Source organism: Haematobia irritans, chromosome 3, assembly GCF_050003625.1.
Source record: "Haematobia irritans isolate KBUSLIRL chromosome 3, ASM5000362v1, whole genome shotgun sequence".
Taxonomy (NCBI): domain Eukaryota; kingdom Metazoa; phylum Arthropoda; class Insecta; order Diptera; family Muscidae; genus Haematobia; species Haematobia irritans.
Window position 1 is genome coordinate 138,743,278 of NC_134399.1, and position 15,789 is coordinate 138,759,066.

General features: G+C 28.1%; 1 protein-coding gene across 2 annotated transcripts in view; it reads left to right on the forward strand.

Moving 5' to 3' along the window:
• The first annotated feature begins 425 nt into the window (after positions 1-425).
• The window catches only part of ovo (transcriptional regulator ovo), a 73,078-nt gene continuing 57,714 nt past the window's right edge, over positions 426-15,789 (forward strand). The window contains exon 1 of one of the 2 annotated variants that reach the window (XM_075302494.1): positions 426-1,226. In XM_075302494.1, the coding sequence (XP_075158609.1) occupies positions 587-1,226 (640 nt within the window). In that variant the 5' untranslated portion in view covers positions 426-586. The remainder of the gene's footprint in view (positions 1,227-15,789) is intronic. The other variant, XM_075302495.1, reaches the window with a different exon arrangement.

Below are 15,789 nucleotides of genomic sequence, written 5' to 3' on the forward strand. Positions count from 1 at the left end.
TTTACCATATAGAAAATATCAGTAATCCAAAGAAAATTAAATTTCCAGAAAATTATTACACCTTGGCAAAAGAAAACTAATATACACACAGAGAAAAAAATCTATATATTTTCCGGAAGAAAAAACGCAAACGAAATATTATGATAATTGGAATATGTTTCAAAAATAACATAAAGAAATAATATTAAAATGTTTTTAACAAAAATTGTATAAGAAAAAAGTTTTAAGATATACAAAGGAATACAAATACAATTAATCAAAATGTGTAAATTAAAAAAATTATATAAAAATACCAGTGACAAAGTGTTCTGAATTCAAGGAAGAAAATTTTAATTATTTTATTTTAAGAAAAACCTGTTTTGAAACAATGAAAAGATCAAATCAAAAATATAAACAAAAAACCCAAAATTAATTAAAACTAAATTAAAACAAATATTGTGTTAACAGTTAATTTAGCAATAGCACACGCCAAGGATTAGTGTCAATTGCTAAAACTGTTGTCAAAAAACAACAACAACAAATTGCAAGTGTCTAGTGAGAAAATTCAAAACTTTTCGTATAAAACTCAAATAAAAATTTCAACAAAATGCCGAAAATTTTCTTAATTAAAAATCGCTTGCATCAGCAGCAACAACGACTTTTAGAATCACAAAATCTCTTACATGATAAAACTGATGATGATCGTCTTGTACCACCACTAAGTCCTTCACATCATGGTGATCGTGATCGTTCAACCTCGCCACCCTATCATCAACCGCGCCCTCAGACATTTCCCGAACCCCAAGATTTTCCGCGCTCAAGCAATGGCTCCCCGTCAAATATCGCATCCACCTCTGATTCCCTCAAAGCTTTGCACATTCATAGTCAACAACAAAAAGATATTTGTTCTTTGGCCCGATCTCGTTCTCAATCACCGATTGGTGAAGTTTTAGATTTACACAAAAAATCTTCACCATCATCGTCGGCGTCAAAAAATTCTACAAAATTACGTGCAACCGAGGACTATGAAGGTGATGAAGAGGAACAACCATTGAGTTTAGTTTCTTCTTTAACATATTTGGGACGCAAACGTTTCCATCAATATCACCGAAATTTAAGGACGTCATCGGCGACGTCTTCTTTATCAGTAACAACAACATTGCCGTCTAAATCGTCGATAACAACAACGGAGAATAGTAAGGTTGATAACAATGAAACTGATAAAGCAAAGGAAGAGAATAATGAAGGTAAGTAAAGAAAAAAATTATTTTTTGTAGGATTTTTCATAGGGTTAATCCTAAATTTATGATAGTGGAAAATTTTGAAAAACAAAACAACTAGAGCACAATAATTAAGGACAACCTGTACCATTTTCTTATTCAACAATCTTTTCAATAGAAGCGGTAATTGAGGATTCGCCTTTTATATCGAATTAAGAGTCTTATTTACTCGCTTTCGAATAGGTTCAAAATAAATTATATTTCCATTTTCTAAGGATAATATCGGAAATAAGGTATAATATAATATTGGAAAGTATCGGAAATCATATAATAAGGTAGACCCATATATGTAGGGATATTTGATCAGAAATCTTCCCTATTTGTATAAAGTACCCCTACAAAAACGACCTTCCTTATTATATGATTTACGATATTGCCGTATATGGAGGAATTCAAAAAACGATGTCATCAAGACAACTATTCTATATATTTATTATAGAACTAGATTTCTGATCTATTGCGAGATCTAATCCATAGAACGATACAGTTATAGCTTTTAGATACTGTTGTTAGGAATTAAATTCAATTTAAAATATATTTTTTTTAAATTTTATTGTTATTAATAAATTGAAGAATTATATATTTTATAAAAAAAATGTTTTCGAAAAGACAAATGTATGCACACAAAAAATATTTTTGTATTCAATCACGAAATTCATTGATCTAATTAATTTTTAATTGAAATATCTTCAATCACAGAAATTACAGTATCAATTAATTGAAAGTCAATTAACAAATTAATTGAACCAATTAAAAAATTAATTGATACTATTAATTTTTGTGATTAATTTATATTTCAATTAAAAAATTTGTTGAATCAATTAATTTTTTAATTGAATATTTTTTTTTAAACTCAGTTAAGCCTTTAATTGGAAAAAATTTCGGGAATTTTTTCTGTGTGGTTTTTAGGAAGAAAATTAATAAATTATTGGATACTTTTTTTTAGAGTATTATACTTCAAATAGAACCAAATTGCCATAAATTTTTAAAAATCAGTAGCCTTAGTCTTATGCAATACTTACATTATTTACAACTACAAAGAACTCATATTAACTAAAATTATATCTGGAAACTTTAATTTATATATTTTCCATAATATATTTAATTTATTTTAATCTTTAAATTTCACAATCTTCAAAACATAATATAATGAAAAGAATCAGCACAAATATTTATAATTAATCCAAAACGTTGACTTTATAAGGCTTCAAAATTTTTAAAGTCAAATTCTAGATATATGGCAATTGTAAAAATGTTGGCAGTTTACATTCCCTAGGACGTCGCCATGTTTGTTAAAGCAATTATTTTTTACTTTTTCCAGTTTTTTATACATAGGGTCTGTTCGAAACCGAAACTTTTTACTATGGTGAAAAAATCTGCTAATTTGGTGTACTCATTTATAAAAATAATATAAATAAATAAAACAAATAGAACTATTTTTGTTCGTTTTGATATAATCAAAATATGCCAAGCCTAGTGATGTCGTAAATGTCAAGAATTTTCAACAAATGTGAAATTTCTTACGGTTTCGAACAGGTCCATACATAGAAATTTTATAGGGTTATAGGAATTTGATTTTTGAAAGAAAAATTCCTGCGTGTTTTAAATTTTTATGAATACGGCTATAAAATCTTCTAAGGATTTATGGAAAAATATCAAAATATGGGAACTTGTTTCCAATAAATTAGGGATTCCTAAAACGCATGTTATTTTATGTCAATTTATCTTCACGGAATCAGAAAATTGCTTCTTTATATAGGAACTTGATTTTTCAAAAACTATTTTCCGGGCATTTTATTTAAAATAGTAAGGATTAAATATTTTGGGTTAAACTTTAACTTTCTTGTCAACAAAACTTTAAAACACCAAACAATCAAACTATGGCATACTTTGCCAATTTCACCTTCAAAGAAAAATCAATAAAAATTTATTATTATATTTTTGTAGCAATCTTCTACAATCTTTAAAATTGTCGTGATCCAATGCGAACTGTTGGGTTATTAACATGCTGTGATGACATTTCCTTTTCCATTATGTACTCAGCTTAAACTTTATTTTTTATTCTAATTAATGTTATAAATTAAGTCAATTATTCAAAGAATTGTGTAGTTTTTGGGTCATATATGTTCTAGCGACTTGACTCTTTATGAAATAAATAAATAAATAAATATTTTTTTATTCGATTTTTTCGATCGACTGCATTATAAATATTTGTCCATTGCTTCATAAAATCAAAAAATTCCAGATTATGACTTGAAAAGTATTACCTCAAAATTTTTTAAGTGTTCTAAATTCTATGTCTATATATTCTATAGACTAGTTTGAGAAAGAATCCATATATGAATTGATTTCCAGCACTGATGATTATAAATAAATTTAACGAAATTTTATTTCTTAAAGGCCATAATGGCCCTACGTTCGGAAAATCTTCCCTCTCAATAACACAAATTATATCTAGAATAGTATCATCATTCTCACTCTCTTTAATTTATTAATATAATTAATGAGTTTTGTGAATTTAATTATAAAAATAATCTTCCATTGTAACAAGAAAATAAAACAAGTTTGTTTCATAAGTCTTTTGTTTTGGTTCAGCCAAAATTAAAGACAATAAAATTAACTACAACTAAAATTATAATCACATCATACTAAAAACTTAAACATAATATGAAATATATCGGTTATATATCAATTTGCTAACTTTTTCATTTTTAATTGAAAATAATATTGAAGCCCTATACGTTCTAATGCATCCCATATCTGTATGAAAAACTATTTCATAATTTCCCAAAGCATATATAGTAAATTAACTAAAATTCTCTTATATACATGTCAAAGGCAATGAATAACTCTACAAACTATGGTAATAAATGTTAAATTTAAGATTAAGCCTAATCGTATCCATATATAAACAAACATAAGCACTAACTAACCCTACCAACCCCATCAGAACATTCTTTTACTCATAGGTGTAAAATTGAATCATGGTTTTTAAGCACCCATTCTGTTTGAAATTCCCTAACAAATTAATTAATTACAAATAAACGAACACCTTAATGAGAATACACGCTCCGTGTATCTTATAGACTAGGAAAAAAAAAGAAAAATGTATAAATATTTATAAAAGGGGACCAGAACAAATTATCTATAGGGCTACCCAAATCCATTAAAATGGAATAAGATTGAGTTATACTTTATTAATTGAGTTATAAAATTGTCAAGACATGAATATGAAAGTTTTGAGAAAAAAGGAATTTGTTAATTCAAACATGCTTGTTGTTCAAAGTTTTGTAGAGTTTTTGTTTCTGTGGTGGTGGCAAAGACCATGTTAGGATACCTTATACCTACAATGGTACCAGAAACATGGGCACTGAAAATAATTTTTATATATCGATAGACTGGATATTTGTATTGGTTTAGCACCAGTACCAGTACAGTACCAACTGTTTTTAACTGTCTAACTATTCATATTTTGTGATTGAAATGTATACGACGTATTCGTTATAACACTTAATGATTTATAAAATCGGAAGATTTGCTAATATAATTAAAAATTAAAAATCTTTTATAATAATGGTTTTCTAAAACTTTTTTTTTAAAGTCCCGTAGATGTGATCGTAAGGTAAAATAAAGAACAAACATTTTGCAAAGACCGCAAATTTATTTGTCAACATAGCCTCCTTTTAATTTGATACACTAATAGAAAAAGTTTCGTTATATTAACGAAATGTGTTGTTAAAAGTCAGTCAATGAAACAAATTCGATAATACAACGAAATTTTTCGTTATTTTAACGAATTTTCTGCCAATTAACGTAATGTTTCGTACTATTAATGAATATTTTCATTGTATTAATGAAAATGTTTCGTTATGTTAATGAAAATTTTTCGTTGGGTGACTTTTAATGAAATTTTCTTTGTGTGTACTTGATACCTTCAGAAAATGCTGCAGTGTCGGCGTGGATCTCCTATCCCTATTCATTTTTAATTTTTCAAAACAATCGAAGATAAATCACTTTATATGTGCCGAAATCACTATTTTTATGACAACCTTTAATTTTATATCCAACTTTCTTGCTAAATGTTTATAAAGCTAGTAAAATACTTTTTAGATCTTTTGACTCTTGTTTTAAATAACCAAAAAAATGTGACCCCCTTTTGTAGATTAGAAATGCGACACGGCCTAATGATTTAAATCCATGGCGGAGAGTGAACAAGATGCGGTTTGGATCAATCTCAATGTTTTTGCTATTATATAATATTCTCTAAGATTAATTTATCTTTTTATGGAATTTGCCATTTATACACTCTAATGATGTAGATTCCTATTTTGATTTTGAAAAACAATCAAAAAAGATTTTTTCACTTCACTCTTGACAAATATACAGAATTTTAATTTTTTTTTATATTCTTTTGATATGTTTTCGCTTTCTTAATGGTATTTAATTGGAATATCTTAAAAAATGATCTATCATATAGATAAAGTTATTTTTTGTTTTTCAATCGCATTATTGTTTGTTTTGGGTGATTCAATGAAAGTGATTGATATTTAAGAGAATTTATAAAAACAAAAAAACAACACAATAACAAGCCCTCATATAGCAAAACAAACAATTTTGCTATAAATTTAGTTAAGAAAAAAAACTAAAAATAAAAAATAAATGTGATTTTCAGGTAATAAATAGCTGTCATATTAACAAAGATTTTGTTTATAATAGCCAACACAAAAGGCCACAAATCAGGCACTCAATGGTTTATAAAATATCATATCAAACACCCACACATGACAAACTTACAAATATACACACACACATAGAGTTTTATAAATAACATTAAGCTGTGATATTTGTTTTTGTTGTCTTATTTTCAAAACCCACTATCATTCACCAATCCCCCAAGTGTATATAAAAATCCTAATGATACTCCTTTTTTGTTGATTTCAAAATTGACGTTTTGTTAGTTTTACTAGATCAAATAGACAGTTCAACAAATTTGCAAAATAAAAAAAAATAAAACGTCCACAACATATGTTTTTTGACCATAAATAAGCGTTTATAATAGCTAATCTAACCTAGCAATTATACACTTTAAGCCATGTCACAGTAGTTGTTGTAGGAACACACCCCCAAAAAAAAAAACACAAATTTGGTTACCATTTTTTGTGTGCTACTTAAAAATATTTACAAATTACTTAGTTTCATTGTTGTTGTTTCTTTTTGTTTTTGTGAACATTTTAACTCAAATGCAGTTCGGGGTTTTTATGTCTGTCCATATTATGAATAGATTTTATTTAAATACAATAGCTTTGCTTTGTTGCAAATAATATTTTATTTCGATTCCTATTGTTTTTGGTTTTTTGCTTCTTGGCTTGTCTTAAGGTGTTGTTAGGTCGCTGATAAACGAACAGTGGCAATATTTGTTTTATTTATGTAAATTACTATAATTTGTATTTCATCTTTTGTAGAGTATTTCTAGTAGAAATTTATTTCAAAGTTAGGTGTTAATTGTGTTATAGCCTTTGTGATACTGCAATGTAGTATCGAAAAAAAAAACAAGTTCGTTGCTTAAGTCTTTCGTTTTAGTTACAGAATATACCAATATTTTGACTTTACGAAAACAAACTATGATCATGTCGTTCTGTGAATGGACAAACTAAAATTAAACTAATTTTTAAATTAATATAATAATAATTAGAAATAGATTAAGTCGATATAATTATATAAGAACCCTAAATTACTACTAATCACTATAAATTGTGGTTTAGATTGGAAATTGATATATATCGAGACTGTGTACCTATTTAGACTTTTTCTTGAAGTCATTTTTGGAGATGTATGTATTTGAGGAGCTGTAACAAGATTCAAAAAGTACACTTTTAAATTTTTTCTAAATTTTAAAAAGTCGACTTTTTGACTTTTGCCAATTTTACCTTTACTAAATTTGGAAAAAAATACTTTTCGAATTTTTAAAATATTGAAAAGCTGACTTTCGACATTTGCAATCGAAATTTTAACTTTTGGCGTCCCAACTTAACTCTGGATTTGATTTTTTCGATAAAAGCCGATTTTGGTCACTATAAACACCCGATTAGTTGATTTTGGCTAAAATAAAAGTTTGATTAGTCGACTTGTCTAGATTTTAAAAAAAATCAAAAGTAGATTAGTTGCATTTCAAAATAACGTCGATGACTTTGTAACCAAAATGAGCAAAAAAAAAACATTTTTATGCAGGTTAAAACCCACGCGATATTTTTGAAATGTTCATCATTTTAGATATTTCGCTTATCTTCAAACAACCGGAGATTTATAAATTAATTATTACAGGACCTCTATTTACAGCAAACCCTTCTTAAAATTAGCTCTTTCTCATTGGTTTGAGTGATTTGTCTAAAATCATTCCCCACTAAAATCGTATGCAGAAAAAAATAGGTTTTGTCTTCAAACATGTAATAAATTGATAATTAACCCTTAAATGCACAAGATCACCGATTCATCCGAAAAAATATATAATATGCAAAATGGCAAAAAAGAGAACAACTGCATACCACATTTTTCTTCAAAAAAAATTTATGTGTTTTTTTTAATTTATGTTATTTTCAATTTTTACAGCAGATTACCCAGAAGTACTAAAAATTTTCCGGAAAACATAATTTTAAAAATAGCGTTATAATTTTTTAAATACAACAAGCTTGATTTCTGTAAAATTCGGTTAAAACTCGATTAAAATTTTAAGACGTAAACAGTTTTTTTTTTGTTTGTATCTTAAAAAATACACTGCGTATTTAAGGGTTAATAATTATGTCAATTAAAAATTAATTGACTCTATTATTTTGTATGATGGCATGGTTTTTTGTAATTTAAAAATTAATTGAATCAATTAAACTTTGAATGAATCAATTTTTATAAATAATCAAATAAAATTTTAATTGGCAAAATTTTGGTGATATTTTTTTTTTCGGTGTACTTATTTTTTATATGAATTAAAACACCCAAGAACAAAATAAATTTTAAAACTAGCATAACCTTCTGATCTCTCCCTGGGAAACAACGACCAAAGAACACATGCCAAGCGCAACTAATTACTAATGACATAACCACCCCATAAGTAGACAGGCTGAAAAAAGAGTAATGATTTCAGCGATATCAAAAAGATGTATAGAAGAAAAAAAAAACACAAAACAAAAGCAGAACTGATTAGATCTAGGTATTTTTTTCTGTTAGATTTTCTAAATTAATTATGTGACCACCACAGCGACACAATAATGAATTAAGATGACAATAGTAAGGAGGGGAAATGGAAGATATGACTTGACACCTTTAGTACACAAAAATCATTTATTATTTGCAAATTATAAGACAACGAAAACCGCATGCAAAAGTATTCGGATAAAAATGAAATAAAAAAACTTAAATCAAGACATTATGTATGGATTGTGTGTGTGTGTTTTTTTTGCACATGCCATCTTTTATGTAATTTTTTTTTAGATTTTCTTTCTGCTCCTTTGGAGAAAAAAGAGAAGGAGAAAGAAAACACTTTTCTGTGTCTATTCTATGGAAGCCAACCAAACTGATCTATGAAAAGAAAATCCGCGAACCCATACACCCAATCTCTATACATCCAGCTTTGGAGACGTTATTCCCATATAATAATTCTTTTTCTTGATTACAAAAAAAAAACGGGGAAGCCAAGGAAAAAAACTAGTTGTATAAAGTATTTTTAATGCTCTATGGTCTGGTGAAGATGAATCTGCCCCAAGGAACAATGCCAAGATAGCAAAAAATACAAAAACAAAATAATAATAATAAAATAATCCAAAAACAACAACAATTTCTATGGATTTTCATATTACTTAGCAAGTATGATAGGGGAGACGAGAACAACAAGAGCAACAAAACAATTCATAATAATGACAATAATTTTTGTAAATAATGATGATGATGATGAAGTCTCTATCTCCATCATCACCATCTTCGTAATTATCTATTATCATGATTATGATTTCCATTGCATGCTTGCAGCATTAGCTTATCTAGCTACTTTTCTTTAGTTGTTGTTGTTGATACTGTTGTTGTTGTTGATACTGTGATTTTATGCTTGACTGTGCTTTGGTCATAAAGCACAACAGCACACATACAACAAACACGATCAACGTTGTATTCACTCAGCCTTACTCACTGTATTGCCCACATGTGTGCATAAAAATGCATTTTTCAAAGCCATACCAAAGTCAAGGAAATTATTACCACAGCTACTACCACATCACATTATTTCATGAAGCTTATTCTTGGCGTTTTGTGTTCTCTCTTATGTTGTGGTTGTCTACACATACAATAGCAACAACAAAGAACCAAACAAAAAAACAGAATTATAAAAGTACAACCATAGCATGCCACACCAAGCCAAACCTTAACTCAGAATCAACAGCAACAAGAAACAGAGGCCTCCGCAATAATGATGTCTTGCCATTTTTGTTTCTTCGTTTAAAGTTAAGCTTTGCTTTTTGGCCGCAGACACAACAACAAAAATAACAACGAGAAAAATACAGAAAACACCCAAAGTGTTTTTGTTATGTTAATAAATATTAAAAGGAAATTCATGGAGAAAAATGTATTTCGCAATATTAAAACAAATGAGACTGAGGTTTTAAAGTTAAATACGAAATGAGTCACGGGACAATATAGAAGGGAGCCACCGTGGTGCAATGAATAGCATGCCCGCCTTGCACACACAAGGTCGTGGGTTCGATTCCTGCTTCGACCGAACACCAAAAAGTTTTTCAGCGGTGGATTATCCCACCTTAGTAATGCTGTGTGGTTTCACTACAATGTGGAACGCCGTTCGGACTCGGCTGTAATAAGGAAGTCCCTTGTCATTGAGCTTAACATGGAATCGGGCAGCACTCAGTGATAAGAGAGAAGTTCACCAATGTGGTATCGCAATGGACTGAATAGTCTAAGTGAGCCTGATACATCGGACGGCCATCTAACCAAACCATATAGAAGGGAACAAATATGCTACAGATTGAATTTGGAACCCCAAGTTCAAACGCAACGATATACATAATATAAATTTTCAATTACAATTTTTTTTTAATATTTCTTATTGAATAAAATATAACATTTATAAATTATTTTTCGCCTCCTTGAATTTTAGCAACTTGAGAATTTTTCATAATTCTTTTGTGGCCACAGCTTTGAATTGGAAAAAATAATATCACAAAATTAATATTTAAGATCTAAAAAATTTCTTAAAATTGAAGACAAGTTCGTTTCTTAAGTCTTTTGAATTGAATTCTATCATAATTCTAATAAAATCAAAACTAAGGCCATATACACAAAAAAATTCGATGAAAACTCAAAATTATTTATGTTTTTTTTTTTTTCGTTTGAAACCAAAACAATGGGGTCCAAAAGGATATACTATACATTGCAATACAGCAGTTTCTTTTTTCATTTAGAGTTTGTTGCCTAAGTCTTTTGTTTAATATATGGAAAATCAGATAAATAAAGCCCATCTTATATATACAAAAAAATATTGGAAAGATGATGCAACTTAAATTTCAAGACACAAAATTTATGCAATATTAAAGACAAACTCGTTAAAAATAAAAAAAAAATAAAAAAAACATTTTAATTTAAAAAAGCTCATACTCTTCGCCTTACATGTTTGTTTTATCTTTGAAATTTATAACGTTCCATTGTAATCAAAAATCTTTGAAGCAAGGCAAATGTCCTTTAAATTAATTGAGATATTTTTAAATTAACTGGGATATTGAATATTTCCATAAAATATAAAAAGACTTCAATATAAGACTTATTTTGAGGATGTTGCAACCTTGCTTTTTTGGATTTTGTTTTTGCTTTCTTTCTGTTTTTTTTTTTTTTGTATACATTGGATTTTTATGACTTCAACTTTCTTATTGTATAGCAAAAATAGGGAAAATTCTGTAAATGATATCTGTATCCTAATTTTAATTTCATAGAACCTGAAGAAACCCAGCATTTAGTTGAGGTTCTATGAAATTAAAATTAGGATACAGATATCATTTACAGAATTTTACCTATTTTTGCTATACAATAAAAAAGTTGAAGTCTGAAAATCCAATGTATACCAAAAAAGAACAGAAAGAAAGCAAAAACAAAATCCAAAAAAGCAAGGTTGCAACATCCTCAAAATAAGTCTTACATTGAAGTCTTTTTATCTTTTATCGAAATATTCAATATCCCAGTTAATTTAAAAATATCTCAATTAATTTAAAGGACATTTGCCTTACTTCAAAGACTTATGATTACAATGGAACGTTATAAATTTCAAACATAAAACAAAGACAAAACAAAAGTCCTTATTTAAACAAAAAAAAGAATATCCAAAGCAAACTTTTTTTGAATGTAGCTGAGATTCCTTTGCCTCTTCTGTATTGTTTCTAAAAAATATATATGTTAATAAAAATTCTAATCAGGGCTTTTGAAACTCTACTTCAAGTTTGTAGCTTAAGTCTTTTGTATTTCACTATTTTTATTCATTCGAAATATAACTAGATATGTTATTATATTGAGTTAATTTATTTAATTTTATTTAATAGAAATTCTTTTATTATTTTTCTAAACCATAATTAAAATAAATTTTCCCTTTTTTATACCATACGCTAGAAAATTGTTTTAAAACTTAAAGGAAAAAAATTATTGCAGACTTAAGTTTATAATAAAGCTTCCACAGACTCCTTTAATTTTTCCATTCTTCACTTTTTACGAACCTAAAACATTTTTATTTCTCGGCAATTTTTCTTCTACTCCTCATAAAATTATATGACTTTATTGTTTCTTTTTATTATTATACATAATTCGTTTTTTTGCCATAATCTTTATGTCTCACATCCATATATGACTATATGCAAGTAATTTTCTTCAGCGCATTACTACCGATGATCATTCATGTCCATGATTATTATGTATTTTGCTTTTTTCTTACTTCTAGCATTAGAATTATTAAATGTATTCTTTGATTTAAGTATTTTATTTGTTTTTTCCTTTTGCTTTGATTTATCTTTCTTTAGAGGTGTTGCTTGCAGCCTAGCTAACATGATGTAATAGTTACTCTAAATAAAAAATTAAAAGAATATTCCGACGAAGTTAGAACTTTTATGTTTCTCAACAACAACAAAATTAGTTTTGTATTTTTTGCTCAATTAAATTTAGACACAGCAGTTCTTGATAATCACAAAATAATAGTATATGGTGTTGTGCTGAGAACATATGTCGCTTAGAGCAATGTTTGCATTTGGTATTATGGGTTATTAATGAGCGTAAAATCACATCCTTTCGTGTGGGTATAATGAATGGAAAATTATAGATATTCTATATAAAAAACACGATTATCTAAAAGAAAGAACGCTATAATGGCTTAAGTCGTAGGTGATAAAGTTGGAACATTGATTATTATTTTCCTGTTATTTGTGATTTAGAATGCTTTTCATCAGTATTAAATGGACTCTTTTTGGTTTACATTGACTAACACATCATTTTAATAAATAGAGTTTAAGCCAATGTATCTTGTTTGGCTACTTATACATTTTGAAACAAAAGACTTAAGCAACATACTTGTAAAGGAATTGTGAAACAAATGCTAGGAATGTCATACATATACCAGAAAATGGGCTAATTAAAACAATAGTCGTAAGCAGCAAAATAACTAATCCAAAATTGGTATCCACGATGCACACAAAACAGTATTAAGCATTTATTTATCTAAGCGCATATTCCCAGCAGAAAAAGCTTCGGCAAAAAGTAGAGAAAATGTCCTTTTTGGATCCGCAAGTGGTGAAAAATTGACGCAGATGATTTATAGTATGGGCTTGTCATAGGACGGATGACCACCATTTCAACAGCCGTTGCACTGAATTTGCATCACTTCTTAAGGTGTGATACGAATCCAGTTATTTGGATGTGAATAAAGAAGTTTTGTGATATGTTGACGAATAAATAATTGTTTAAAATTTTTTATGATTTTTAATGCATTATAACGCTTGTCTGGAGCGTTTGACATCAAATATGTTCATATATTCCCAATTTTTCTAGAAAGGATTTAGCATTTTTTTCGGCAAAATTTAAATAATTTGCACTATTTTATTAATTTTTAATATGTTTTTAACTCATTTGAAACAATAAAATTTTAAATTTCCCATTAAAAATATGAAAAAAAATGAGTAATAAAAAATTGACTCAAATGAACTTCCTGTGCAGTTAAAATAAAGAACATCTTTGGGAGGACATTTTTGGAGGTGCTTTTAAAATTGTGCCTTAAGAAGAACTTCCAAATTTTTTTGCTGGGTTGTTAAACAAATTTCTTCCAACACTTTGAAATGTCACCAGCGGATATTCTAATTCTTGCACCACTGTATTATACTGTAGAATATAAAATTGTCATCAGTACAATCCTTCTTTACAGTTCAGACCCTACAGAAACTATACTCGCTTAGGTGAGTATTTTTCTGTAAATGTTAGAATATTACCTTCATTTTGCTTTTCTACTTGTCATATACCATTCATTGAAAGACTTTCATTGTCTGCTCTTTTGGAATCATACTATTTAATTGAATTAATTGAAAATCCCTTTATGATGGATTACCATTATCAGTTCCTTTGTAAGAATGCACCAAAAAAAACCTCCCAATTTCATTACAAAACATTCCACATTTAAGCCTTTTTTCCATGGTGTTCATCAAATAACTAAAGAACAGTCATTCAAACATCATACAATGAGTTAGGTGCATCATCATCATCACCATCACCCAAGCAATGCAATCGCAAAAGATAAACCCAAAAAACATTTAGTCATTATTGGCCAAGGTGTAACAAATTTGATTTATGGATTTTAAATTTTGAGTATGTATTTTGGCCAAAAGCAAAAGGCTAAGACTATACCTTTTCATGAAATTTCATTTCATTTAATCACTCACCGAGAAAAAAAATCTTAACAACAAAAACAACATCTTATCCCTATGGAATTACAGGTAACTGGATAAAATCATTTCATATGAGTATGTTTGTTTTTTTTTTTTGTATGACAGAAATACAAAGTCCCATCATCGCAATGTATTTTTGAAACCGGTTATAAATTTTTTTGTCAACAAATCCCTGCCAAACGGGGCAATTTTGTTTTGAGAAGAAGATGATTCAGTACCAAACTGCATCCCTCAAACCCCCACACGAAATTTCAGATATCAAAAAACACTCACACACATTCAATAAAATCTCAAAATTATAGAAATGTGTGTGTAAGAAAGAGGTATTGTTCAAAATGAAATTTATGAGTTTGAGGGTGTGTTCCAAAAAGGATAATTTTTTTGTTGGGCGAATAAAGGCTTCTGAAGTATATATCTTCACTTTTGCTTATGCACACGCAAACACATTTCGAAAGCAGTTCAATAAGATATTTACTGCTTCTTCTTCCAGATCATATTCAAGTGAACACCAGAAATCTTTGAACCCTAATACATAACAGCAAAAACATTTCATAAAAAGATTTGTTCTCTGAAATAGAGAACATCAAATGCTTTAAGAACTCAAATACATACTCTTAAAAAAAACAACAACAACAAAGTAAAAATGGAAAGATATTTGTATATATACTTGTATAAGGAATTGAAGATTTTTGTGAAGGTTATTCCCAAACAGAAGATGAACCATTTTTACCTGTTCTCTGAAGTAAAACGAAAATACCAAAAAAAAACAACAAACAATACTGATGATGATAAAATACCAAAGAACAAAAAAACACGAAACACCCCAAAAAGGTAGTACAGGTAGCTGGTATTTTAAATCAAAATACTAAAAGCAAACAAGATTCATTTACCATAATCACATTAGGGTTCAGGGTCTAATACAGTAAAAGGTATTGGAAAAAGAAATTGTTGCAAATTTTTAATGTAGCTTGAAAAAAAGGAAAAGTAAAATTTCTTTTAAACAAAGAAATTGAGAAACAAAGAATGAAATTGAATTTAAGCCAAATGGACAAACTCAGATAGCATCATGTTTTATTGATATATTTGAAAAAAAAACAAAAGACTTTAGCAAGAAGCTTGTAAAGGATTTTTTCAAAAGAAGAATTCTAGAAATCTATGAATACCAGAAGATTGTACAATTAATTGAAATAAAAAACTTAAGTAGTGCATTTTATAGAGGAACATTTTGATAAATATCATTATATTGCCTTTTAATTAGAATTTTTTTAAACAAAATACTTAAGTAATAAACTGATATACTTAAATGAAAACTCCTTAGGTAAAACTAAAGGAGCTAAGTAGGATATAATGATATGAAATGTTACATTTTTCAAACATTACATTTTTCCAAACAAAAGACTTAAGCAACAAACCTGAAGATAACTATTACATTGTAAAAGAGAAAATAACAAGTATAAACGGCCGTAAGTTCGGCCAGGCCGAATCTTACGTACTCTCCAACCATGGATTGCATGGAAACTTGTACTAAAGAGTCGTCCACAATCGAATTACTTGGGTTGTGGTAACACTTG